Source organism: Macrotis lagotis, chromosome 5, assembly GCF_037893015.1.
Source record: "Macrotis lagotis isolate mMagLag1 chromosome 5, bilby.v1.9.chrom.fasta, whole genome shotgun sequence".
NCBI classification, from domain to species: domain Eukaryota; kingdom Metazoa; phylum Chordata; class Mammalia; order Peramelemorphia; family Peramelidae; genus Macrotis; species Macrotis lagotis.
The window spans coordinates 79,953,794-79,974,746 of record NC_133662.1 but is presented as its reverse complement, the minus strand read 5'-3'; the positions used below and the strand labels follow the sequence as shown (position 1 = coordinate 79,974,746).

Here is a 20,953-nt window from a genome sequence, read left to right as displayed (position 1 = left end):
TTTTGGAGAAGCTGTCTAATTTATTGAGAAATGTACTTAAAGCACATTTATAGTCCTCAACTACTCCTATGGTTTCTTCAGTAGAATAAGGACAGGGACTATCATTTCTTAGCTTTATATACACAGCACCTAACATAAACAGTCATCCATAGAAGATAGGTAATGTTTCTGAATAAATTGATATGGTGGGTTTTAAGGTATCTATTCCTTTAATGAATAGACCAAAATTTAATTGGAAAATGTTGCCTTTGTGAAATTAGTGAATGCTATTTATAATTTTAAATGATAAGTATGTGTTTAGCTTTTCATTCCTTTTGTTAATCTTATTTCCAGGCTTCTTCATTCAGTTAATCTTAAAGTGTTTTGCACAATGAGAATGAGTGAAGCATTCAGGATTATAATTGTAATATATCCACATTTGAAAAATGTAAAAAAGCACATTACGGAGAAAATTCTCTTTGTATCACTGAACAAATTAGGAAACATGATTCCATTTTATTTTTAATGTGCTCTTGTTCCGTGTTCTTTTTATGGTATGTGTCTATCCCTCTCTCACTGTAGATAGGTCAGATTTTCTGTCTTATTTTTTTCTCTCAGTCCCCTTACTCTTCATTTGCCTGTCCAGGTTCACTTCTGTAGTAACTTCTTTATTTGTGGTCCTTTGGCTCAGTGTCTGTGTTTTTTCAACACTACACTTTCAGCATTTAGGGCATATTTAGTACAGACAAGGATCCACTTAAGGAACGTTCACAATGGGGAAGTATGAAAACAAGAACTGTTAGCTGAGTTTTACCCTTTTTAAGTTAGGTAAAACTTTCCAATCTTTGTATTATGGTTGAACTGAACACTTAAGGTTGCTTTAAATTCTCAAATGTCTTTTTTTGTTGTTGTTGTTGTTTTAGGTTTTTGCAAGGCAAATGGGGTTAAGTGACTTGCCCAAAGCCACACAGCTAGGTAATTATTAAGTGTCTGAGGCCAGATTTGAACTCAGGTACTCCTGACTTCAGGGCCAGTGCTCTATCCACTGCGCCACCTAGCTTCCCCTCAAATGTCTCTTATGGTTTATATTTTTTTCTTTCACCATGTTTCTATAGTGTATATAAGAGTTTATATTTTATTTATCAAATTAGTAAAATATTTTTGCCTTCTTTCTTTTTAAGGGTTTTGACAGCTAAGATTAATATTGAAATATTAATAACCTATCTTTATGGTTGTTTATAATAAGATGTGTTCTTTGGTTCCCATAATTATAACTGTTTTTTTAAGCTGTGGGAGGATGAGGAGTGTTTTTTTCTTGGAACTTCAACATTATAAAGACCTTCTTGCATTAAGGGATTAGGTATATAGGTCAACCATGATATAGGGAAAGTAATTATCTCACAGAAAGTGGTCCGAAATTCAGATTTTATGCAACCAATACTTTAGTTTTGCTAACATTTGATGATGAGATATAAAATCAGGAAATTTAAAGTATCAATTTCTTTCTGTTATTATTTTGTGTCATTTTCTGCCTTTCAAGAGGGTGGGGCATGGAACACTTTAATTTCATTTCAGTTCACATACAAAGGAATCATAATTGGAGTAACATGTGAATTAAAAAACATGAAGGGGAAAACTATTCGTTGTTTTCAAAAACAGGAAAAATGAGTGACAGTATTTATTGGTTTTAGTAATGTCATTTCCATAAATTAGTTTCTAGAAAAAAGATGAAGGGGCCCTCCAAGTCTACCTTTCTGTTTCCATATATACAACATAAAGCAATCAAGAGATTTGGGCTAAATCTGGATTCATTCTCTTCCTATTGCTCCTGGGCTCTTTATAGAATAGAATTACAAAGCAGACTCATCACTTAAACTGGCAGCCTTCATGTTATTACATTTTTATGCTAATTTTTTACAGAGCAATTCTCCATTTTAAAATGATTGTTTACCAGTTGTAGATTCCTTTACAAATAAATTTTAAGTTAAATGAATTATTGTCCCCAAATTATTTTCATATCTTCATACAATTAGATAATGCCAATGAGGACTTTCTTGTGATCCTCAAGAAATAAGTGAAATTCATTCAAGGAGTTAAGATGTACCAGAAAAAATTTTTTCCTGACTTCCAGTTATCATAAAAGTGCTTTCAGACAGTTTTCTGTGTTGTGTCAGGAAGTAACCTGTCTGGTACTGCAGAATACTTTATCCTTTTGTCCTAGCAAAAAGGCTTTGCCCAACTCTGACAGCATAGTTAAAGAGAGGGTAACTGCAAAGTTCAGAGTGTTCAGAATATTAAAAATTAATTTGAGGATTGCCCAATAAATAACAAAAATCTATACAATTCACATTTCCTTTTTTCCTTCAAAAGATGTATTTCACATTACCATGTTTTGAAAAATTATTTAGTATTTTTAGTTACATGTAAAAATAATTTTTAGCATTCGTTTTTAAAATTTGCTTAAGGTTCAAATTCCCTTCCTCCCACTCCCAAGCCCCCTCACTGAGAAATCAAGCAATTTGAAATAGAAGTTATAAATGTGTAGTCATTCAAAATTTTTCCATAATCATGTTGTGAAAGTAAACATAGGCTCCTCTTACCTGCCCCCCCAAAAAAAACAAACCTCAAGAGAAATCAAGTTTAAAAAAAAGCACGTTTAAGTCTGTATTCAGAATCCATCAGCTATTTCTCTGGGGATAGATAGCATTCTTTATCTTCAGAGTTGCTTTATGTCACAGTATTGCTGAGAAAAACATAAGTCATTCATAGCTGATCATCCTACAATATTGCTCATACTTTCTACACAGATCATTTCATTTTGCATCAGCTCATATAAGTCTTTACAGGTTTTTCTGAGAATATCCTGCTTATTATTTCTTAGAGCTGAATAGCATTCCATCATAATCACATATCACAATTTGTTCAACCATTCCCCAACTGATAGCTATCCCCTCAATTTTCAGTTCCTTGCCATCAGAAAAGAATCTCTATAAATAACCATGTGTATATAGATGCTTTTCCTTTTTGTTTTTTCATGTCTTTCGGGATACTGACCTAAGTAGTGGCAAAGGATGGTTAGTTTTATGGCCCTTTGAGCATAGTTCCAAATTGCTCTATAGAACAGTTGAATCATTTTACAACTCCACCAATGTGTTATTGTCTAATTTTCCTGACATCCCTTCCAATATTTGTCATTTTTCTTTTCTCTTGTTAGCCAAATAGGTAAAAGCTAGTACGTGAGAATTGTTTTAATTTGCATTTCTCCAATCTATAGTGAGGTAGAACATTTTTTAAATTTGGCTATAGAATGTATTAATAACCTCATCTGAAAACTGTTCATATTTTTTGATCATTTCTCAATTGGAATGGCTTTTGTTTTCATAAATTTGACTCATTTCTCTATATTTGTGAAATGAGGCCTTTATCAAAGCCCTTCAAAATTGTTTTTCATAGTTATAATTTCTAACTAATTTCCTCCTTCCTTCCCCCACTCCTGCTTTATTCTATTCTTTCTCTTCTTTTACCTTATCTCTCCTCAAGTGTTTTGCTTCTGACCAGTCCCTTTTCCTTCCACTACCTCCCCTCCTCTTTCTCTTACTCCCTTCTCCTCATACTTTCTTGTAGAATATAGTAGATTTCTATATCCAATTGAGTGTGTATGTTATTCCCTCTTTGAGCCATTCAGATGAAAGTTTCACTCACTCCCCCTAACTTCTTACCCCCTACTCCACTGAAAAAGCTTTCTTGTCTCTTTTATATGAGATAACTTAGCCCATTCTATCCCCCCCCTTTTCCTCTTCTCCCTCTACAATCCTCTCATACTTACCCCATTCTATCTCCCCTTTTTCCTCTTCTCCCAGTACAATTCTCTCATATCTTAATTTATTTTTTTTAGATATCCTTCCTTCATATTCAACTTAGACCTGTACCTTCTATCTATATATTCTTCTTCTAACTATCCAATAAGGAGAAAGTTTGTATATCAGTATCTTCTTACCTTGTGGGAATATAAATAATTCAACATCATTAAGACCTTTATGATTTCCCTTTCCAGTTTACCTTTCTTTATATGCTTCACTTGAGTCTCATATTTGAAGATTGTATTTTCTTTTCAGCTCTGGTTTTTTTCATCAGTAAAATTTTTAAATTTCCTATTTGATTAAATTGTGTTCACCTTTTCCCCTGAAAGAATATGCTCAGTTTTGCTGGGTAATTGATTCTTGGTTGTAATTCAAGCTCTTTTGCCTTCCAGAATATCATACTCCAAATCCTGCTATATTTTAAATGTAGAAACTGATAAATCTTGTGTCAGCCTGACTGTGACTTCATGATTCTTGAATTGTTTCTTTTTAACTATTTACAATATTTTTCTTCTTGACCTGGGGGCACTGAAATTTGGCTGTGATATTCCTGGCATTTTCATTTTGGGATTTCTTTCAGGAGGCAATTGATAAATTCTTTCAATTTCTCTTTGATCCTCTAGTTCTAGAACATCAGGACAGATAATTCCTTGAAAGATGATGTCTAGGCTCCTTTTTTTGGTCTTGGCTTTCAAATAGTCTAATAATTTTAAAATTATCTTTCCTGAATCTATTTTCCAGGTCGGTTGTTTTTCCAATGGAAATAATTTCATGTTGTCTTCTATTTTTTCATTCTTTTGGGGGTTTTTTTTATTATTTGTTGATTTCTCATAAAATCATTAGCTTCCATTTCCTCAACTCTTAATTTTTAAATAATTTTCTTCTGTGAACTTTTGTACCTTTTTTTCCATTTGACCCATTGTACTTTTTAAGGCATTCTTCTCATCACTGGCTTTTTATACCTCTTTTATCTGTTGATCTGGTCTGGTTTCTGAGGAGTTATTTTCTTCAGTTGGATGTGTGTGGGTGTGTCTACTTTATCAAGCTGCTGACTTGGTTTTTGAGTTCTTCTATGGCCTGAGACCAATGTATATTTTTCTTAGAGACACAGGATGTAGGAGCTTTGACTTTATTGTCTTTTTCTGAATGTGTGTTTTGATCTTCCATATCATCAAAGTAATTTTCTATGGTCAGAGTTTCTGTTTGCTCATTTTCCTAGCCTATGATTGAGTTTAACTCTTTGTTTAAGTAGGGCTCTGCTTCCAGGGTGGAGGACACACCATACCAAGCTTCTGGGGTTTTGTGTAGCAGTTTGCAGAGATACTTCTAGGGATCTGTAAATTTTCATTTCTTCCAAGGTGATATGATCTAAGGAGAAGAGTTTACTTTTCTCCTGGTCTGTGCTCTTTTCTGCCTTCGAATTGTGAGGAAGTTCCTGCTCTTACTTCTCCTCTCCCTGGGGCTGAGACCCAGGATTGTAACTCAGACCCAAATGGGACAAGCAATAGAGTGCTGCCTCAGTGTTAGCAATGAGACCTCTGACCCTCTCTGTCTGTGGGCCAAAAGCTTTGGAAGCAGCTTATGCTGATTAGTGTTTCCCAAGGCCTGCTCCAGGTTTACTGGGGCCTGGGCTGCACCAGTGCAAGTTTGCACTGGACTATGCTCAGCTGTGCTCCATTCTCACCTTGGTGTTACAGAGCTTTCCTACCAACTTTCTTAGTTGTCCTTGACATGGGCTTAAAAGTCCAGAAACTGCCACTGCTGCCATGATTCAGTCACACTGCTGCCTGTTACTCGGTTGCTGGGGATAGATCTCCACAATGACATTTTTGGGGGGTCATTTTGATCCCTTTTTATATTATGTAGATTAATGGTACCCCAAACTGGACATATAACACTAATAAAGTTCTGAGTCATACTGAATGTAGTGATAGGATTATATTTCATCTCCTATAATGCCATCTCATTTTTTCCATGTTGGTTTATTTAATTATACCAATATGCCTTTGAATCATATTTTGTTGCCTCAGTTTATTTAATTCAAAAAAAAAGCTCTACATTTGAGTTTCCACGATTCTTTTTGGAATATAGCATTTATTTGGAAAGAAGTAAATGTCATATTTCTGTTGAAATTGGGAAGATTATATTTCCATCTGTAAATGAATACAAAGACAAATTCATTGATCCACAAAAAATTAAAGATGACTCCTTTAGCCAAACATCTAATAATCACCTTCATGCAATTGCATGTTATGGTCCCATATCTGCCCTTTTCTCCTCTCTAAATTATTTTTAGCTTCTAACTAGCAGATAATTCTTAATAATTTATACCTAACTACTATCAATTTTTCTCTCTGAAATGGAATTCCATAAGAACCTATAAGTGATAATGTGAGTCTTTCCTTAAAATGTTCCACAAAAGACCATTCAGATTTATTGAACATACATTACAAATATTTTACTATTAAGCATTATACAGAAATTACAACAAAATGATAATAAGAAACCAAATGGGGAAATTTACAAAGGTCAGCTTGGGTCCACAGCCCATTTAGATGAATGAAATCAGTTCTTATTCTGGTGTGAGTGTGAATGTAGTTAAAAAAAAAAAAGGCCAGGTGTATCCGAGTCAAATCCTGGTTCTTCCACTTAATATCTGTGTACTCTAGCTGTATGATAACCTTGGTTAAGTACTAAACCTTTCTCTGGAGCAGTTTCTTCATCTGTAAAAATGGAAATAATAATGCTGAATGATAATAATATACATATATAGGGCTTTAAATCACTTTTTGTATATAATCTCATTTGAATCTCAAAATAACCCTGTTAGTCAAGTACCATAGTTTTTAGTATTCCCATTTTAAAGATGAAGATACTAGCTCAAAGTGATTATGGTTACTACATAAATATTAGAGATGGTATCACCTTGCTGCTTTCTGATTTCAAGTCATCAATATATCTACTATATTGAATTATATTTATGCTAACTTCACAAGGTTGTTACAAGGAAATTGCTTTTTTTAAATAATATTTTATTTTTCTCTCAATTACATAAAAACAATTTTTAGCATTCACTGTTTTTGAGTTTTGAGTTTCAGTTATCTTCACAGAGCAGATTTATCATTTTGGCAGATTCCACACTTTGACATAGTGAGTGTTATTTGTTGTTATTTAGTTGTTTCAGTTATTTCCAACTTTTCATGTCCCCCCATTTGGAATATTTCTTGGCAAAGATAATGGAGTTATTTGTCTTCTCCTTCTCCAGCTTATTTTACTGATGAGGAAATTGAGGTAGACAGCGTTAAGTGTTAGGTCAGTTTTTGAACTCGGGAAGATAAGTCTTTCTGATCCCAGGGCCAGCATAATATGAGTGCTGTTAGTTAAGCTTCTTAAATCTAATTAGAACTTTTGTGATTGCCCTAAAACCTTCCTAGACATCCTGTTGTGATTAATAACTCATCAATTCAGATTGTATTTAGAAAAAGAATATGACCTTATAATGATCTTGGGTAGAGGTGCATAGTGGATAGAGTACTGGACCCTAAGTCAGGAAGTCTCATCTTCATGAGTTCGAATTTGGCATCAGACCTTGGGCAAGTCACTTAATCCCCTATGTCTCAATTCCTCATCTTTTAAATGAACTGGAAAAGGAAATGCCAAACCAGTTCAGTATCTTTGCCAAGATCCCAAATGGGATCACCTAGAGTGAAATCCTACTGAAACTACTGAACAATAGCAAAATAAATGATCTTAGAATTTTATTGTTCTATTTAAATAGCTTTGCAGCTGTTTTTTTACCCTGTTATTACCCTATCTTTGTATATTCCCCCACTGTGTTGTTAATTTTTCTGTTCTTATAGATCTGATTTTCTTATAAAGTAATGTTTTTAAATAGAACAGGAAAAAAAAGTATTTCTTTGGGCAACTATTTCTTGACTGAAGTTAAGATTATAAATTGGTTGGAATGTTTCCTATGGAATCTGCCTCTGGGGTTATTTTGTATTTAGCTTAGGAATTTTTTACTGACTGGCATTTAAATCTCCATTTCTTAGGATTTGAATTATATATGTAATTTTACTTCTAGCTTGAAGTTTTGCAATGATTCTTTTTCTTGAATTGACTGATGAGTTCAATAACTAAACTTGACAGATATTTTGCCTTTTCAGCATTTACTTTGGAAATTAAAGGAAAACATTTATTATAGGCATGGTCATTATGAAAATATCCTTTCATTCATTGAAAAGTAATTTCTCGGGGTGGCTAGGTGGCGTAGTGGGGGCGGCTAGGTGGCGTAGTGGATAAAGCGCTGGCCTTGGAGTCAGGAGTACCTGGGTTCAAATCCGGTCTCAGACACTTAATAATTATCTAGCTGTGTGGCCTTGCAAAAACCTAAAAAAAAAAAAAAAGTAATTTCTCAAGTTTTTGTCAAAGTTCAAATATTCATCCTCTCTTCTGTGTTTTGGTAGTAAACTTGTATTATCAATCATATTTAACTCTACTTTGTTTTTGAATCTAAAAAGGTTGATTCCATGTTTTTAATGTCATTTTTACACTTTATTTGATTTTATTTCTTAGATTAGTGAGATGTTGAAAGAAAACTTAATTTTTTGTTAATGTTAATTTATGTTAAAAATGAGTAGTTTTAAAATATTCAAAAAAGTAGAATTGTCATTCTATAAAGGAAGTTTATTTGATATAAAAGCCTATTATAGAATCATTTCTTATTTATATAGTTTTAGGCGTAGTCTTTCCTTTGGAAAAAAATGAGTCATATAGTGAAAGCCTGGTATAAAATGATCTATGAAGTCATTCTCCCTCAGCACCAACATAAAGGGTTTCACTCCACTAAAAGTGGAACATATTTTATTTACATATGGAACTTTAAGATTACATGTGTTATCCCATTTGATCTTCACAACAACCTTTTTAGCTAAGTGCTATTTTTTTAACATCTTTCCAGATTTTATTGAGAGTATCCTGCTCATAATTTCTTATTACAGAATAGCATTCCATCACAATCACATACCACAGTTTGTTCAGCCATTCCCCAGCTAATAGGCATCCCCTCAATTTCCAATTCCTTGTCATCAGAAAAAAACTGCTATAAATATCCTTATACATATAGGTCCTTTGTCATCTGTTTTTCATCTCTCGGAATATAGGCCTAGTAGTGGCATTGTTAGGTCAAAGAGTAGACATGGTTTTATAACTCTTTGGGCATAGTTTCACAGCTTGTTCTACACATTGGTTGAATCAGCTTACAATTCCACCAGCTGTGCATTAATGCCTCATTTTCCCTACATTCCTTCTAACATTTGTCATTTTCCTGTTCTGTCCTGTCAACCAGTCTAATAAGTATAAGGTAATACCTCAGAATTGTTTTAATTTGCATTTCTCCAATCAGTAGTTATTTAGAACATTTTTTTTAAATATGACTATAGATACTAAGTGCTATTTTTTTAAAAGCAAATTTTTATTAATGTCTTCTGTTTTCTACATTATCTTAGTGACCTTAAGAGCTTAACTGTAATTGTATAATCCCTGGGCAAGGCACTTAAGCTCTGTATTTCCCATTTGTAAAATGGGGATAATAATAGCACCTACCTTCTAGAATTGTTGTGAAGCTTAAGTGAGATAATATCTATAAAGTGCTTCTCATAGTTCTAGCACAAAATAGGCTCTAGATAAATATTAGTTATTATTATCCTTGTTATTCTCATTATATTCCCCCTCGTAGAAAGCCATCCCATATAACAAATGGTACTTTTTATTTTTAAAGACAAAAGAAAAGAAAAAGATGAGGGAAAAATACCACAACTGATCAGTATGTTGAAAAAAGTGAAAAAAATAACTATGTACAGTATGTAACCTCCTACCTCCATGAAAGAGTGGGTTGGAAGGGTCATTTCCTATCTCTTCACTCCACTCATACTTGACCTTTATAATTTTGTTATATTCACTTTTGATTTTTTTGTTCATAGTTCTTTCCATTTTCATTATATTTACCATGTATCATGTTTTCTTGGTTCTGCTTTAGTTCATGTAAGTTTTTCTGTATTTCCCTGTATTCCTTACATACATAGTATTCCATTGTATTACTGCACCTCCATTTCTTTATCCATTCCCTATTCAATGAACAGTTTACCGTGTTTTCTAATTCTTTGCTATCACATAAAGTGCTGCAATAAATATTTGGTTGCAAGAAACATTTTCTCCTTGTCAGTGTCTTCCTTAGGGCATAAGCCCCATAATGGAGACTCTGATAACAAAGGGTGTGAACATTTTAGTCACTTCATTTGCATAATTCCAGATGGCTTTCAAAATGTGGTACCATTTCAAACCAACCATATAGTATCTGTCATTCCACTACCCCTCTAATATTGACTATTACCATTCTTTATTATCTTACCAATTTGGAGGGTATGTAGAACATATTTTACTAATGAAATGGAATATAGAGAATTTCTTATTTGTTCTTGGTTCTACCACAAACGGACCAAACTTATGAAAAGACTTCTATCTCTGAATAGATCTTTAACAGATAAAAGTATTTCTACATCTACAAATTAACCTCTTAAATATAAATAATTGGGTCCTTAGTTTTACTAATTCTCTTATTCATAAGATCACTTTCTGTCCATTGTCAGTGAAGGAATTGTGGTTATTTCAAAACAATTTTTTTTTCCCTTACTGGGTATTAGGAACAGGAAATTCATCAGAAAACATTACTACATTTGGTTCAATATTTGAGAGTTCTATGATTTACCTTGAATTTATAATCTAAAATTAGATATAAATGGAAGATATTAAACCAAGATACAAATGATACATTAATGAATTTTATTAACATTTTATAAAAAGTAATCCTATACATAAGAGGTTTAATCAAGAATTACAACTTAGATTTTACAGATGTCTGACTTTCCTGTCTTGCAATTTTTTTAAGAAATAGCTGAACTAACTTATTTATAGTGATATATTTGATAAGACAGAAATATTTTTAAAATTCATATTTAGATAACTTGAAATATGGATGTCAGTTTATTTCCCTATTACATATTAGGTAGACTTTTATAAGTCAAATACAGAAATAAAGGGTGAATATAATTTAAGAATAATAAGTTAATTAAGAGAGAATAAAGAGAATGACTGTCAATCAACAAGTATTTATTAATCACCTTCAGTGCCAAGAATGAAATAGTTATACTCTCACGGCACTGGCTTCCTAATGGGGAAGTCAACAAGTTCATGAATAAATATTATATATAATAAATACAAAGCAATTAAATGAAAAAAATAGCTAAGAGGAATAAATATTATATATAATAAATACAAAGCAATTAAATGAAAAAATAGCTAAGAGGAAACGTATCTATGGCAAAAATAGGAAAATCTAGGGGTAGCTAGGTGGTGCAGTGGATAGAGCACCAGCTCTGAAGTCAGGAGGACCTGGGTTCAAATCCAGCCTCAGACACTTAATAATTACCTAGTTGTGTGGCCTTGGGCAAGCCACTTAACCCCATTTGCCTTGCAAAAACCTAAAAAAAAAAAATAGGGAAATCTGGTAAAGAGTTTTTTTGGGGGGAAAGATATGCTATAGTTTTTTGGACATTTTCAATATGAGATGTCCAATAAGCAGTTGGTGAAATTAAAAATTAGAAAATTAGACTGATGTAGAGAACCAATTAGGCCCGTGGAAGCTGAATATGTTACTGAGGAGGACTATAAAGGGAAAAGAGGAGAGGATCTAGAACATAACATAGAGAGGGAGAGTTGTTATGTTGATGTTCAAAAAATAGCCACACCTTTAGATGTGGTTTGTATAAGAGCTAAATGTGGACTAGTATGTGCCTACTAGACTTGTAGTTGAGAAGATGGGAGTTCAAATCCTATCTTAGCCACTTGATACACACTAGCTGTGTGACCTTGGGCAAGTCACTTAACCCTGATTGCCTTGCAACCAGTATCATCTCCAGTTATCCTGATTCATGTCTGAACACTGGACCCAGATGACTGTAGAGAAGAAAGTGAGGCTGGTGACTTAGCATAACACCCCCCCCCATTCAAATCCAATTCATGTGTTTATCCTGGCATCACCTCCCTGTTGTCATGGTCTTCTTTGAGAATGAAGGACCTTCAGTCTGTCAGAAGAGACCAAGCAACTGTATATATAAGTGATTACAATGTAGATGCAAAATAATTTCAAAGGGGATGGGCTAATAGCTAGGAGAGATCAAAAAGAGTGTGAGGAGTTGGTACTTGAGCTCAACTTTGAAGGTAGCTAGCTAGTAGGGATTGGATGAGGTAGAAGCAAAGATGGAGTTTGTTCCAAGTCTGGGGACATCCTGTGCAAAGACAAGGGAAAAAGGATGGAAGTTGAATAAAGGAACAGTGAAAGAAGGGTAATCATCTATTATAAGCCTGAAATGGAACCAGTGGAGAGCCATTTTTTTTACCATGGGTCTAACATGGTCTGTGCTTTAGGAATATCTGTTTTTGCAGCTGTGTGAACAGGTTTAAATGGGACCAGTTAAGCATTGGAACAGTTTAAAAGAGAGGGGAGCCTAAGGCAAAGCTTAGAATCTACTGAGTCTAAATTCAGGTATTCCTTCTAAGACTGACAGTTTTTCTCCTGAGATATCTCATTTTATTCCACTTAATTAAAAAAAATAAGCAGTATTTGTCTTTGCTGCAGTCATTTGTTTTGTACAGTTTGATATTGAATTCAAAGCTATTGACCCATATTCTTTAATTCTTCAATGTGAAACCATGCTTTCACTTTAAATATTATATGCCTTTCACAGTCCATTATCCCAAATCTATCCTTAATTATAGCCTAGAGCTTTTCTTTCAATTCTGTTTATTTTAATTGCCTTTTTTAAAGTGTAAGGCAATGGGATCAAGTGACTTGCCCAAGGTCATACAATTAGGCAATTATTAAGTGTCTGAGGCTGAATTTGAACTCAGGTCCTCCTGACTCCAGGGCCAGTACTGTGCCACCTAGCTACCCCTGTTTATTTCAGTTAATAAAACATTTTAAAAATTGATTTATCCCTTCTATTTTTCCCTTCCCCTGACTCCCAGACTGAGTAAATAAAGAAAGAAAAACCTGAAAAATAAAGTCTTTGATATATAGCTGCATAATCCTGCAAAACAAATTACTTCATTAACCATGTCTGGAAAATGTATGTCTCTATATTTTAAGTTTTTCTCCTCCCAGGAGATGAATAGTGTGTTTCATTTTCATTCTTTTGGACTCATACTTTATCTATCATGGCATTGATTAGAATTCTGATGTCTTGTAGAAGTTGTTTTTCTCTTTAATGCTATTATCTATTTTTAGAGTTTTTCTAGTTCTGCCAAAGATATTTCCCTTTAGTGTTGTAGCCTATACTTAAATAAATGTGGTATATTCATCTAATTGTGCCTAGCAGCTACTCCTTGAATGAATAGGGATGAGATAAAAGAGGGGTTAAAGCCAGGCAAAGCAGGCTTGAGCCTGGATGTCTGATGCCATTCCAAAATTTTAGAAGTGATTTTTTTTTAGATTGCTGTTATTTTAACTTACTCAGGCCTCTGCATCCTTGGTATCAGATACTCTAACAAATGGTCGTGATTTTTTTCTGTTTTGCTTAAGTGGCAGATGTTCTCTCTTTGTTTTCATCTCTTAATCTTGAGGGGTAGCATTCTTTTGAAGAAAGAAGAATTATAGTTGGTTTAATATTTTATTAATTAAAGAAAATTTGTTCTTGTTCTTAGCTCTGAAATAAAACTTCACTAAACTTTATTTCAATATCAAGCTTATAATTTAATAACTTCACCTATATTTTCTTATTCTTAATTGTACATCCAAAACAAAAGTACCTTCAAAGAAAATTTTCAAGTAAAGACTTGTGTCAAGTGTAAATTAAAAGAACATGCCTTTTATTTAGCACTGCATCTTGTTAAATCTGTTTCATGAAGCAAGGATATTTTTCTCCCAAACTGTGATGTTAATAGAATTAGCCTCACATTTTTGAATGTTACAGGCAGTTAAGTAATCTGCATTTTAAACAAATACTAAAATTATTTAATCATGTTATAATGCTTTCAGGGAGGATTTGAGATGTTTTTAAGGGTGGAAGAGGAAGGTATGGGATATTTTTATCTTCAACTTAAAAAAAAGTAAAACAGACTTTAGACAAATGTTCGTTTTTAATTTCTAAGACCACACCTTCTGATATATTTAGGCATACTAAATTAACAGATATACAGTTACCTAATCAAAACTATTTCAGGAATCTTGTATTAAGATTTCAAAAACATTTCCAATATCTTTAATAATTTTGAAATTTGAGAGGAATCTTTTTTTGTCCTGGCATATTTGTATATGCTGCATATAAAGCAATGTTTGTGAGAGGTAGACATTATACAAATACTTATACTGTATTTAGCCATAGGAAAGTGGATTGACCAGGAACCAGAAAATCTCCAGCTTATTTACATATTTCTGCCTTTTCATTTTTCATTAGTAAAATTATACCTATTATAATGATAGATAATAACTAAGATATAAAATTAAAGTGATGTATTCCTCTTGTCCTTGTGGAACTTTGTATGTAGTGAGGGCATAGCACATGCCTAAATAACTGAAGTTACATTGTAATCAGGAATAAATTATATAATAGAGATACAAGCAAAGTTGCTGTACCTGGAGAAGAGAGTCACCACTGAGCAATCAACAGATATTTCTTAAGCGCCTACTGTTATATATGAGGAACTGTGCCAAGGGCTAGGGATACTCTAAATGCATTCTCACTGGCTGTCCCTAGAGTTCTCCCTCCTCAGCCTCACCTGGCTTCCTTGACTTCCTTGAAATCTCAGCTAAAATTCCACCTTCTCTAAGAAACCTTTAGAGGCAGGTAGTACAATGAGATAAGACTGGATTCAAGCCCCTGACCCTGAGCAGGTCAGGTAGCCACTTCCTACCTCAGTTTCCTCAACTGTAAAAATGGGGGAGTTGTTAAGATCAACTGAGTTATTACTTGTAAAGCACGGAGCTCAGGGTCTGGCACATTTTAACTGTTTAATAAATCTTTCCTTCCTTTTTTTTTTTAAAGGTTTTTACAAGGCAATGGGGTTAAGTGGCTTGCCCAAGGCCACACAGCTAGGTAATTATTAAGTGTCTGAAGCCGGATTTGAACTCAGGTACTCCTGACTCCAGGGCCAGTGCTCTATCCACTGTGCCACCTAGGTGCCCCATTTCCTTCCTTCTTAATTCTTGTGTTCTTGTTCTAAGATTACTTCCAATATAACCTATGTTTACCTTTGTTGTCCATATTCTTTGCATGTTATCATCCCTATTAGAGCATGAAGCTTCTTCAAGGTTAGGGCCATTTTTTTCCCTTTCTTTATGCTTAGGGCATACTAAGTACTTTAACTGCTTAAATATTTGTTGACTTGATGTTAGTACAATGAATAAAACTATTCCTATTCAAAAGGACTTTACATTCTAATGGATACAGGCACATATAAAAATCTAGCATTAGTCTAACTGAATATATACAAAGCAGTTTTATAAATTGTATTTAGAGAAGGGTACTTAAAGCTGGGGGGGAGGGGTGGGGGGATGGAGACTGGCAAAGGCTTCATGCAGAAGCTGGTGCTTGACTGCAACTTAAGGAAAGAGGCTCTGAGATAGAGAAAAGAAAGGAGTGTTTTCCAAGCATGTGAGAAGTGTGGAGGTAGAAAGTGGAACAGAAAAACACCAGCTAGTGTTTGATCTCAACTTTAAATGAAAAGTGGGGGTGGGGGGAGTTTAACTATATAATATATTCAACACTAGTTGCAAAGCTGTCCTACTTACTTATCTTTCTTCTACTGAACTGTCTTCTGTTCCATTCTGTGCATTTTAAAAATGCTGTATTAATGTTTTCTTTCTTTATTCCTGTCTCACTAGCTCATTCCTCCCCACAGTCTCCTCTGCCAAAAAAAAAAATGTTTTTTAATCTTTCCTTGTAACAAATAGACATTGAAAAAACTCAGATCTGTACATTGGTAATGTCTGAATTTGTATACTTCATTATTCACCTTTAGTCAGACAGTTTTAGCTGGGTCAGTAAATGACTAAATCAGCCAAGACAGATTGTTGTCCTTTGCTTTGTCTAGAAAATGAGATGTCAAACTGTTTCCCAGTAGTTCACTCTAATGTTTTTATTAATTTTCAAATCAAAAGATCTTCCTTTTTGTCTACCAAGAGCTCCATTAAATAATAACCAGCCTTCTTTTCTCTAAGCTGAATAACCTTACTTCCTTTAATCTTTTCCTAAAGTATTAGCAGAAAAATTAATTTGGCATTTTGAAAAAAGAGTCAATACTAGTTTAATTTAAACTATGCATTCAGAGTGCTTTAGTAACCTTTAAGTGAACATTCCTATATATGATTTGTTTTACCTCTGTGACTTTTGTTGTTTTCTTTCTTAACTTCTTTGTTAGAGTTGACAGTAAATTCTTGTGATTTTTAATTTCCCTTTTTATTATAATGAGCTTGACCAGCATTAATAAACATGAACTTTTCCTTATACCAAGAACAGAAAAAGATAGCATTTCACAGAAGTTGTTCCAGTGCCCTGCTTATCTGTGTCACCTAATAAATCTTCTTCTGCTCTCCTTTGATTATTATTTTAGGGGTTCATTAATATTCTTTTCTTTCTGTCATTTTCTTTCTAGGTTTATGTACAAGTTAATAAGGAAGCAGCAGATGATGAAAATGTGGAGAAATCAGCACGTGAATTCTTTCACCGATTGGAAGCAGGTGACAAGCAAGCACTTGCATTATGGCAAAAATTTCGGGACTTGAGCATTAAAGAGTATGTCCAGATTTACAAGGTATGTGGTGATCACTCTTCCCAGTAGTAGTATGAGGCTTCATACCTTTATGCAAACCATGATCTTTTGAGGTACTATTTAGGTAATTTAGATGACCTTAGACTTTGAAGATGCCCTTTACTGTTGCCCTGCAACTAATCTTCCTCTCCCTAATCCTTCTTTCCTTTTCTTCTTTCCTTCTCCCTCTCTCCTTGCCCTTTTCCTTCTCATCTCTTCTCACTTTTTCCTTCCTTTCTCCTCCTTAGATACTACCTCTGATATTGCAAACATAACCATTATCTATCAAACAAGACTCTAGAAGTCGTTTTCTTTTTATTTTAGATCATTGTCTCAGACCATGAAGATTTTAAATGGGTTCATTACATCCTGTCTGCATAATTACTTTATCTATGATCATGCAATGTTTCATAGAATTACTTGAAGCCAGGACTTAACAAAACCATTAAAAATAATTAAGAAGGGGCAGCTAGGTGGCGCAGTGGATAGAGCACGAGCCCTGGAGTCAGGAGTACCTGAGTTCAAATCTGGCCTCAGACACTTAATAATTACCTAGCTGTGTGACCTTGGGCAAGCCACTTAACCCCATTGCCTTGCAAAAACTTTAAAAAAAAAATTAAGAAAAAAATAGTCTTTTATAATAGACTTCAAAAACTAAGTCATCATGTCCCAATATGTCTCAATTAAAACAAATATCTTGTTCATTCCAATTTATAATTCATATATGTGTGTGTATATATATACAGAGAGAGAGAGAGAGAGAGAGAATGAGAGAATGAGAATAGCTGCCTCTAAAGATCCCATTATTGGACTTCTAGCACATTGGTGAATAAGTTGTTCTTAAGGAAAACATTTGATTCTTATCTTTAACATATTCTTATCTTTAAACTTCTATGGCATTCTTGACCTAGCAATATGGAATCTTTTTTCTTTTCTTAGGTAGATTAAAGGATCAGTCTAATTTTTAGTTTTGTTTAAATGTAAATCGATATTTCTTCTGTTGTCCTTTTATGGGATAGGACAAACCCAACTTGTATCTTAAGAGTAAAATTTTACCTTTTACCCTAACTTTTTGTTTCTGGAACTTTGTAGCGGCTTGGAGTGCATTTTGATGAATATTCGGGAGAATCATTTTATCGAGAGAAATCCCAGGAAGTCTTAAGGTTGTTGGACAAGAAAAGACTCCTACAAAGAACAAAGTATGATCAAAATGATTTTTTCCTCATTACTTAGTACACTTTGAAATGCATGTTTTCTTTTAGTAATAAAGTACTTTTGAGTTTTCGAAGTGATTTCAAACATATCCAGTTAAAAAAATAGATGTTACTCCCATTTTATGCTGAGGAAAAATAAAAGTAACCAACTAACTTGCCTAATAGCATAATCAGACATTCAGTAAGGGTTTATTGAATTAGCCTCCTAGATACTGAAGATCCAAGGAAAGAAACAAAACAGACTTAGCCCTAAAAAAGATGTTTTATTAGAGGTCATAGCATATGTACAAAGTAATTTTTTTTATAAGGAAAACAGTAACCACTACGGGAATCAATAGAAGTCACATGGAGAAAGTGGTGCATAAAAGGACCTTTGAAGTAACTAAGGATTTTTAGTTTAATCCTCATAATAATTTAAGGTAAATAAATAGTGTTCTCTCTACATGGAGGTCAGATAAGGTTTGTAAAGATACTTTGCATAAAAATAACTGGTTTGACTGCACCGTAAAGTGCATGAAGGCCAGTAAAAAACTTGCATGAAGAGAAGAGCAAAAGGCAGTGACAGTATATTGGGGCCCAATTGTGAAGAGTTTTAAATGGAATTCAGAAAAATTTGCATTTGACTCTAGAGGTAATGAATGAGTAGCCTAAATCAAACTCTATGTGTTCTAGAGAACCTTTTTTATTCCCCTTCAGTTGATGACCATTCTGCCTTCAAGTATAATGAGGGCAATGACATGATCAGAGATGTGCTTTAAAAATAATCACTTAGCACAGGGATTGGAGAAGGGAGAGATGAGGCAAGGATACCAATTAGGAGTTCATTGAATTGAGAGTCTGGGTCAGAGGTGATAAGAATCTAAACTGGGGTGGTGGCCCAGGTGAAAAATAGATAGAAGAAAAGAGTTTGGCAAGGTAAAATGTTCTGGGGGTGAGGGATGGACAAGACTTGGCAAGTCATTGGTTGTATCACCAGTGTTAATAAAAACAAGTTTAAAAATGAATTCTGCCTTAGATATGCTGAGTTTAAGATGCCTAGGACATTCATTTCTAAATATTCAGGAGATGATTCACATTGCTGGATTGGAGCTTAGAAAAGAGATTGAGGCTGAATATAGCTATGAGAGTTCTCTGTATAGAGATCAAAGTTAAACCCGGGGAAACTGATCATGTCACTAAAGATTAAATGAATTAAACGTAAGAGAAGAAAGCCCAGGAGAGCTTGTTAGGGTGGTGATGCTACAGAGGAATTTGTGGTGTGGCAAGCATATCTCATTTAATATGGCTACGCTAGGAGAAAGATACTTTTATTATTCCCATTTTACAGATGAGGAAACTGAGACAAAGATAAGTGACATGCCTAGGGTCACACACAACTGGTGTAGGTATCTAACGGTAGGCTTAAACTTGGGTCTTCCTGACTCTAGGCCTGCACTCTATTCAGTGAGGTACCCAGCTGCTCTCTGAATTTACCTTCCATTTATATTTTGGGGTATAAGGTGTGTGTGTGTGTCTATCTTATCTGTACATAGTTAATTACAATTTGATCTCCCTATAGAGCTGTAAACTCCCTGAGTGCAGGAATCATGTTTTTGCCTTTATTCTTTATTAATAGAGTTTGCTAAAGCATAGCGCCTGTAATATAGTGTTTAAAAATTGCTTGTTGGTATTCTGGATAATATCTGATTATTTCATAAGGTTGTTGAAAGAATCAGTTATACTTATGTTTTTAAAATGCTCTGTAAATTATAAAGCACTCTATTTTATAAAAAGTATAGCATTATTCAGATGTCATTAATTTTAAACATTATGAATAATATATAATTATCATATTGTGGCTATAGGTTAGTTTGCTAAAGTAGGTGGCAGCATACTCAATAAATTCCATTGATTTCCTGTCACCTCCAGTATCAGATTCAAAATCCTCTGTCATCCAAAGTACTTTATAATCTAGCACCCTCTGCACCACCCACCTTTCCCAAACCTTTCCATTCTCCTTATGTCTTATATTCTCCACCTTTATGTACTCTTCAGTCTAGTAACTCTGATCTTTTTTAGTGATTCCCAGACAACAATAGCTCTGAACATTTTTTTCCTGGCTATTCCCCATCCCTAGAACACTCTCTCATCTCCTACTGGTTTCCTTGTCTTCAGGTCCCAAATAATGTTCTACCTTCTTAATCCTTCTTAATTCTAGTGCCTTCTCTTCGTATATTATTTCTTACTTTTCCTGTATATAGCTTGTTTGCACATATTTGTTTGCTTTTATCTCTCCTTTTACACTATAAGCTGCTTGAAAGCAAGAATTGGGTTTTTTTGCATTTCTTTGTATCTTTACCTCTTAGTACACAATGCCTACCTTGCACCTAGAAAGAACTTAGATTAAATGCTTATTGATTGACTAGAAAGAGATCTTAATTTGGTATTAGAGGCCTTTCTTTTTTCCAACTATGAATTACCACTTTCTTGCTTTATGTTTTGGGGCAAAGCCCTTAACTAAGCTCTATGAACTTTGGTTTCCTCACCTTTAAAATGGAATAATAATGCTTATCATGCTACCTAGCTCACAGGGTTGATGAAACAGTCCATTGAGATCATGCATAGATACTTGTTTATAATTGTAAAATGTTATAGAAGTTAATTTTAGCAGCACAAAATCAAAGTGAATTAGCCTCTAAAGAAGGCATTAAAAGCACACCATTCTCATTCCCAGTTAAGTCTAGTGGCCTCTTACACCTTTAGGATCTGGAACAAATTTTTCTGTTTGACATACAAAATCATTAACAGCCTAGATCATCTTGCCGTTATCTACATTATTCCTCCATCATTGATATTACAGTCTAGTAAAATTGATTTAAATGCTCACATCTCGCATCTCTAGGCCTTTGTCTAGATTGCCTTCCATGTCTGGAATGCCTAGCATAAATAGTTCCCTTCAAAACTAAGCTCAAATAATACTTAATACATTGCCTTTCCTGATTCCTTCCATTAGTACTGCTCCTTATTGCCACCAAGAAAAGAAATGTATTTATTGTA

The 20,953-nt window shown here is 34.0% G+C and overlaps 1 protein-coding gene across 2 annotated transcripts in view; it reads left to right on the top strand.

Annotated features, from left to right (window-relative positions):
• The window catches only part of RARS2 (arginyl-tRNA synthetase 2, mitochondrial), a 70,914-nt gene that overhangs the window by 29,141 nt on the left and 20,820 nt on the right, over positions 1–20,953 (top strand). For both annotated transcript variants that reach the window (XM_074187124.1, XM_074187125.1), the window contains exons 9-10: positions 16,548–16,706; positions 17,796–17,902. In XM_074187124.1, the coding sequence (XP_074043225.1) occupies positions 16,548–16,706; positions 17,796–17,902 (266 nt within the window). The remainder of the gene's footprint in view (positions 1–16,547; positions 16,707–17,795; positions 17,903–20,953) is intronic.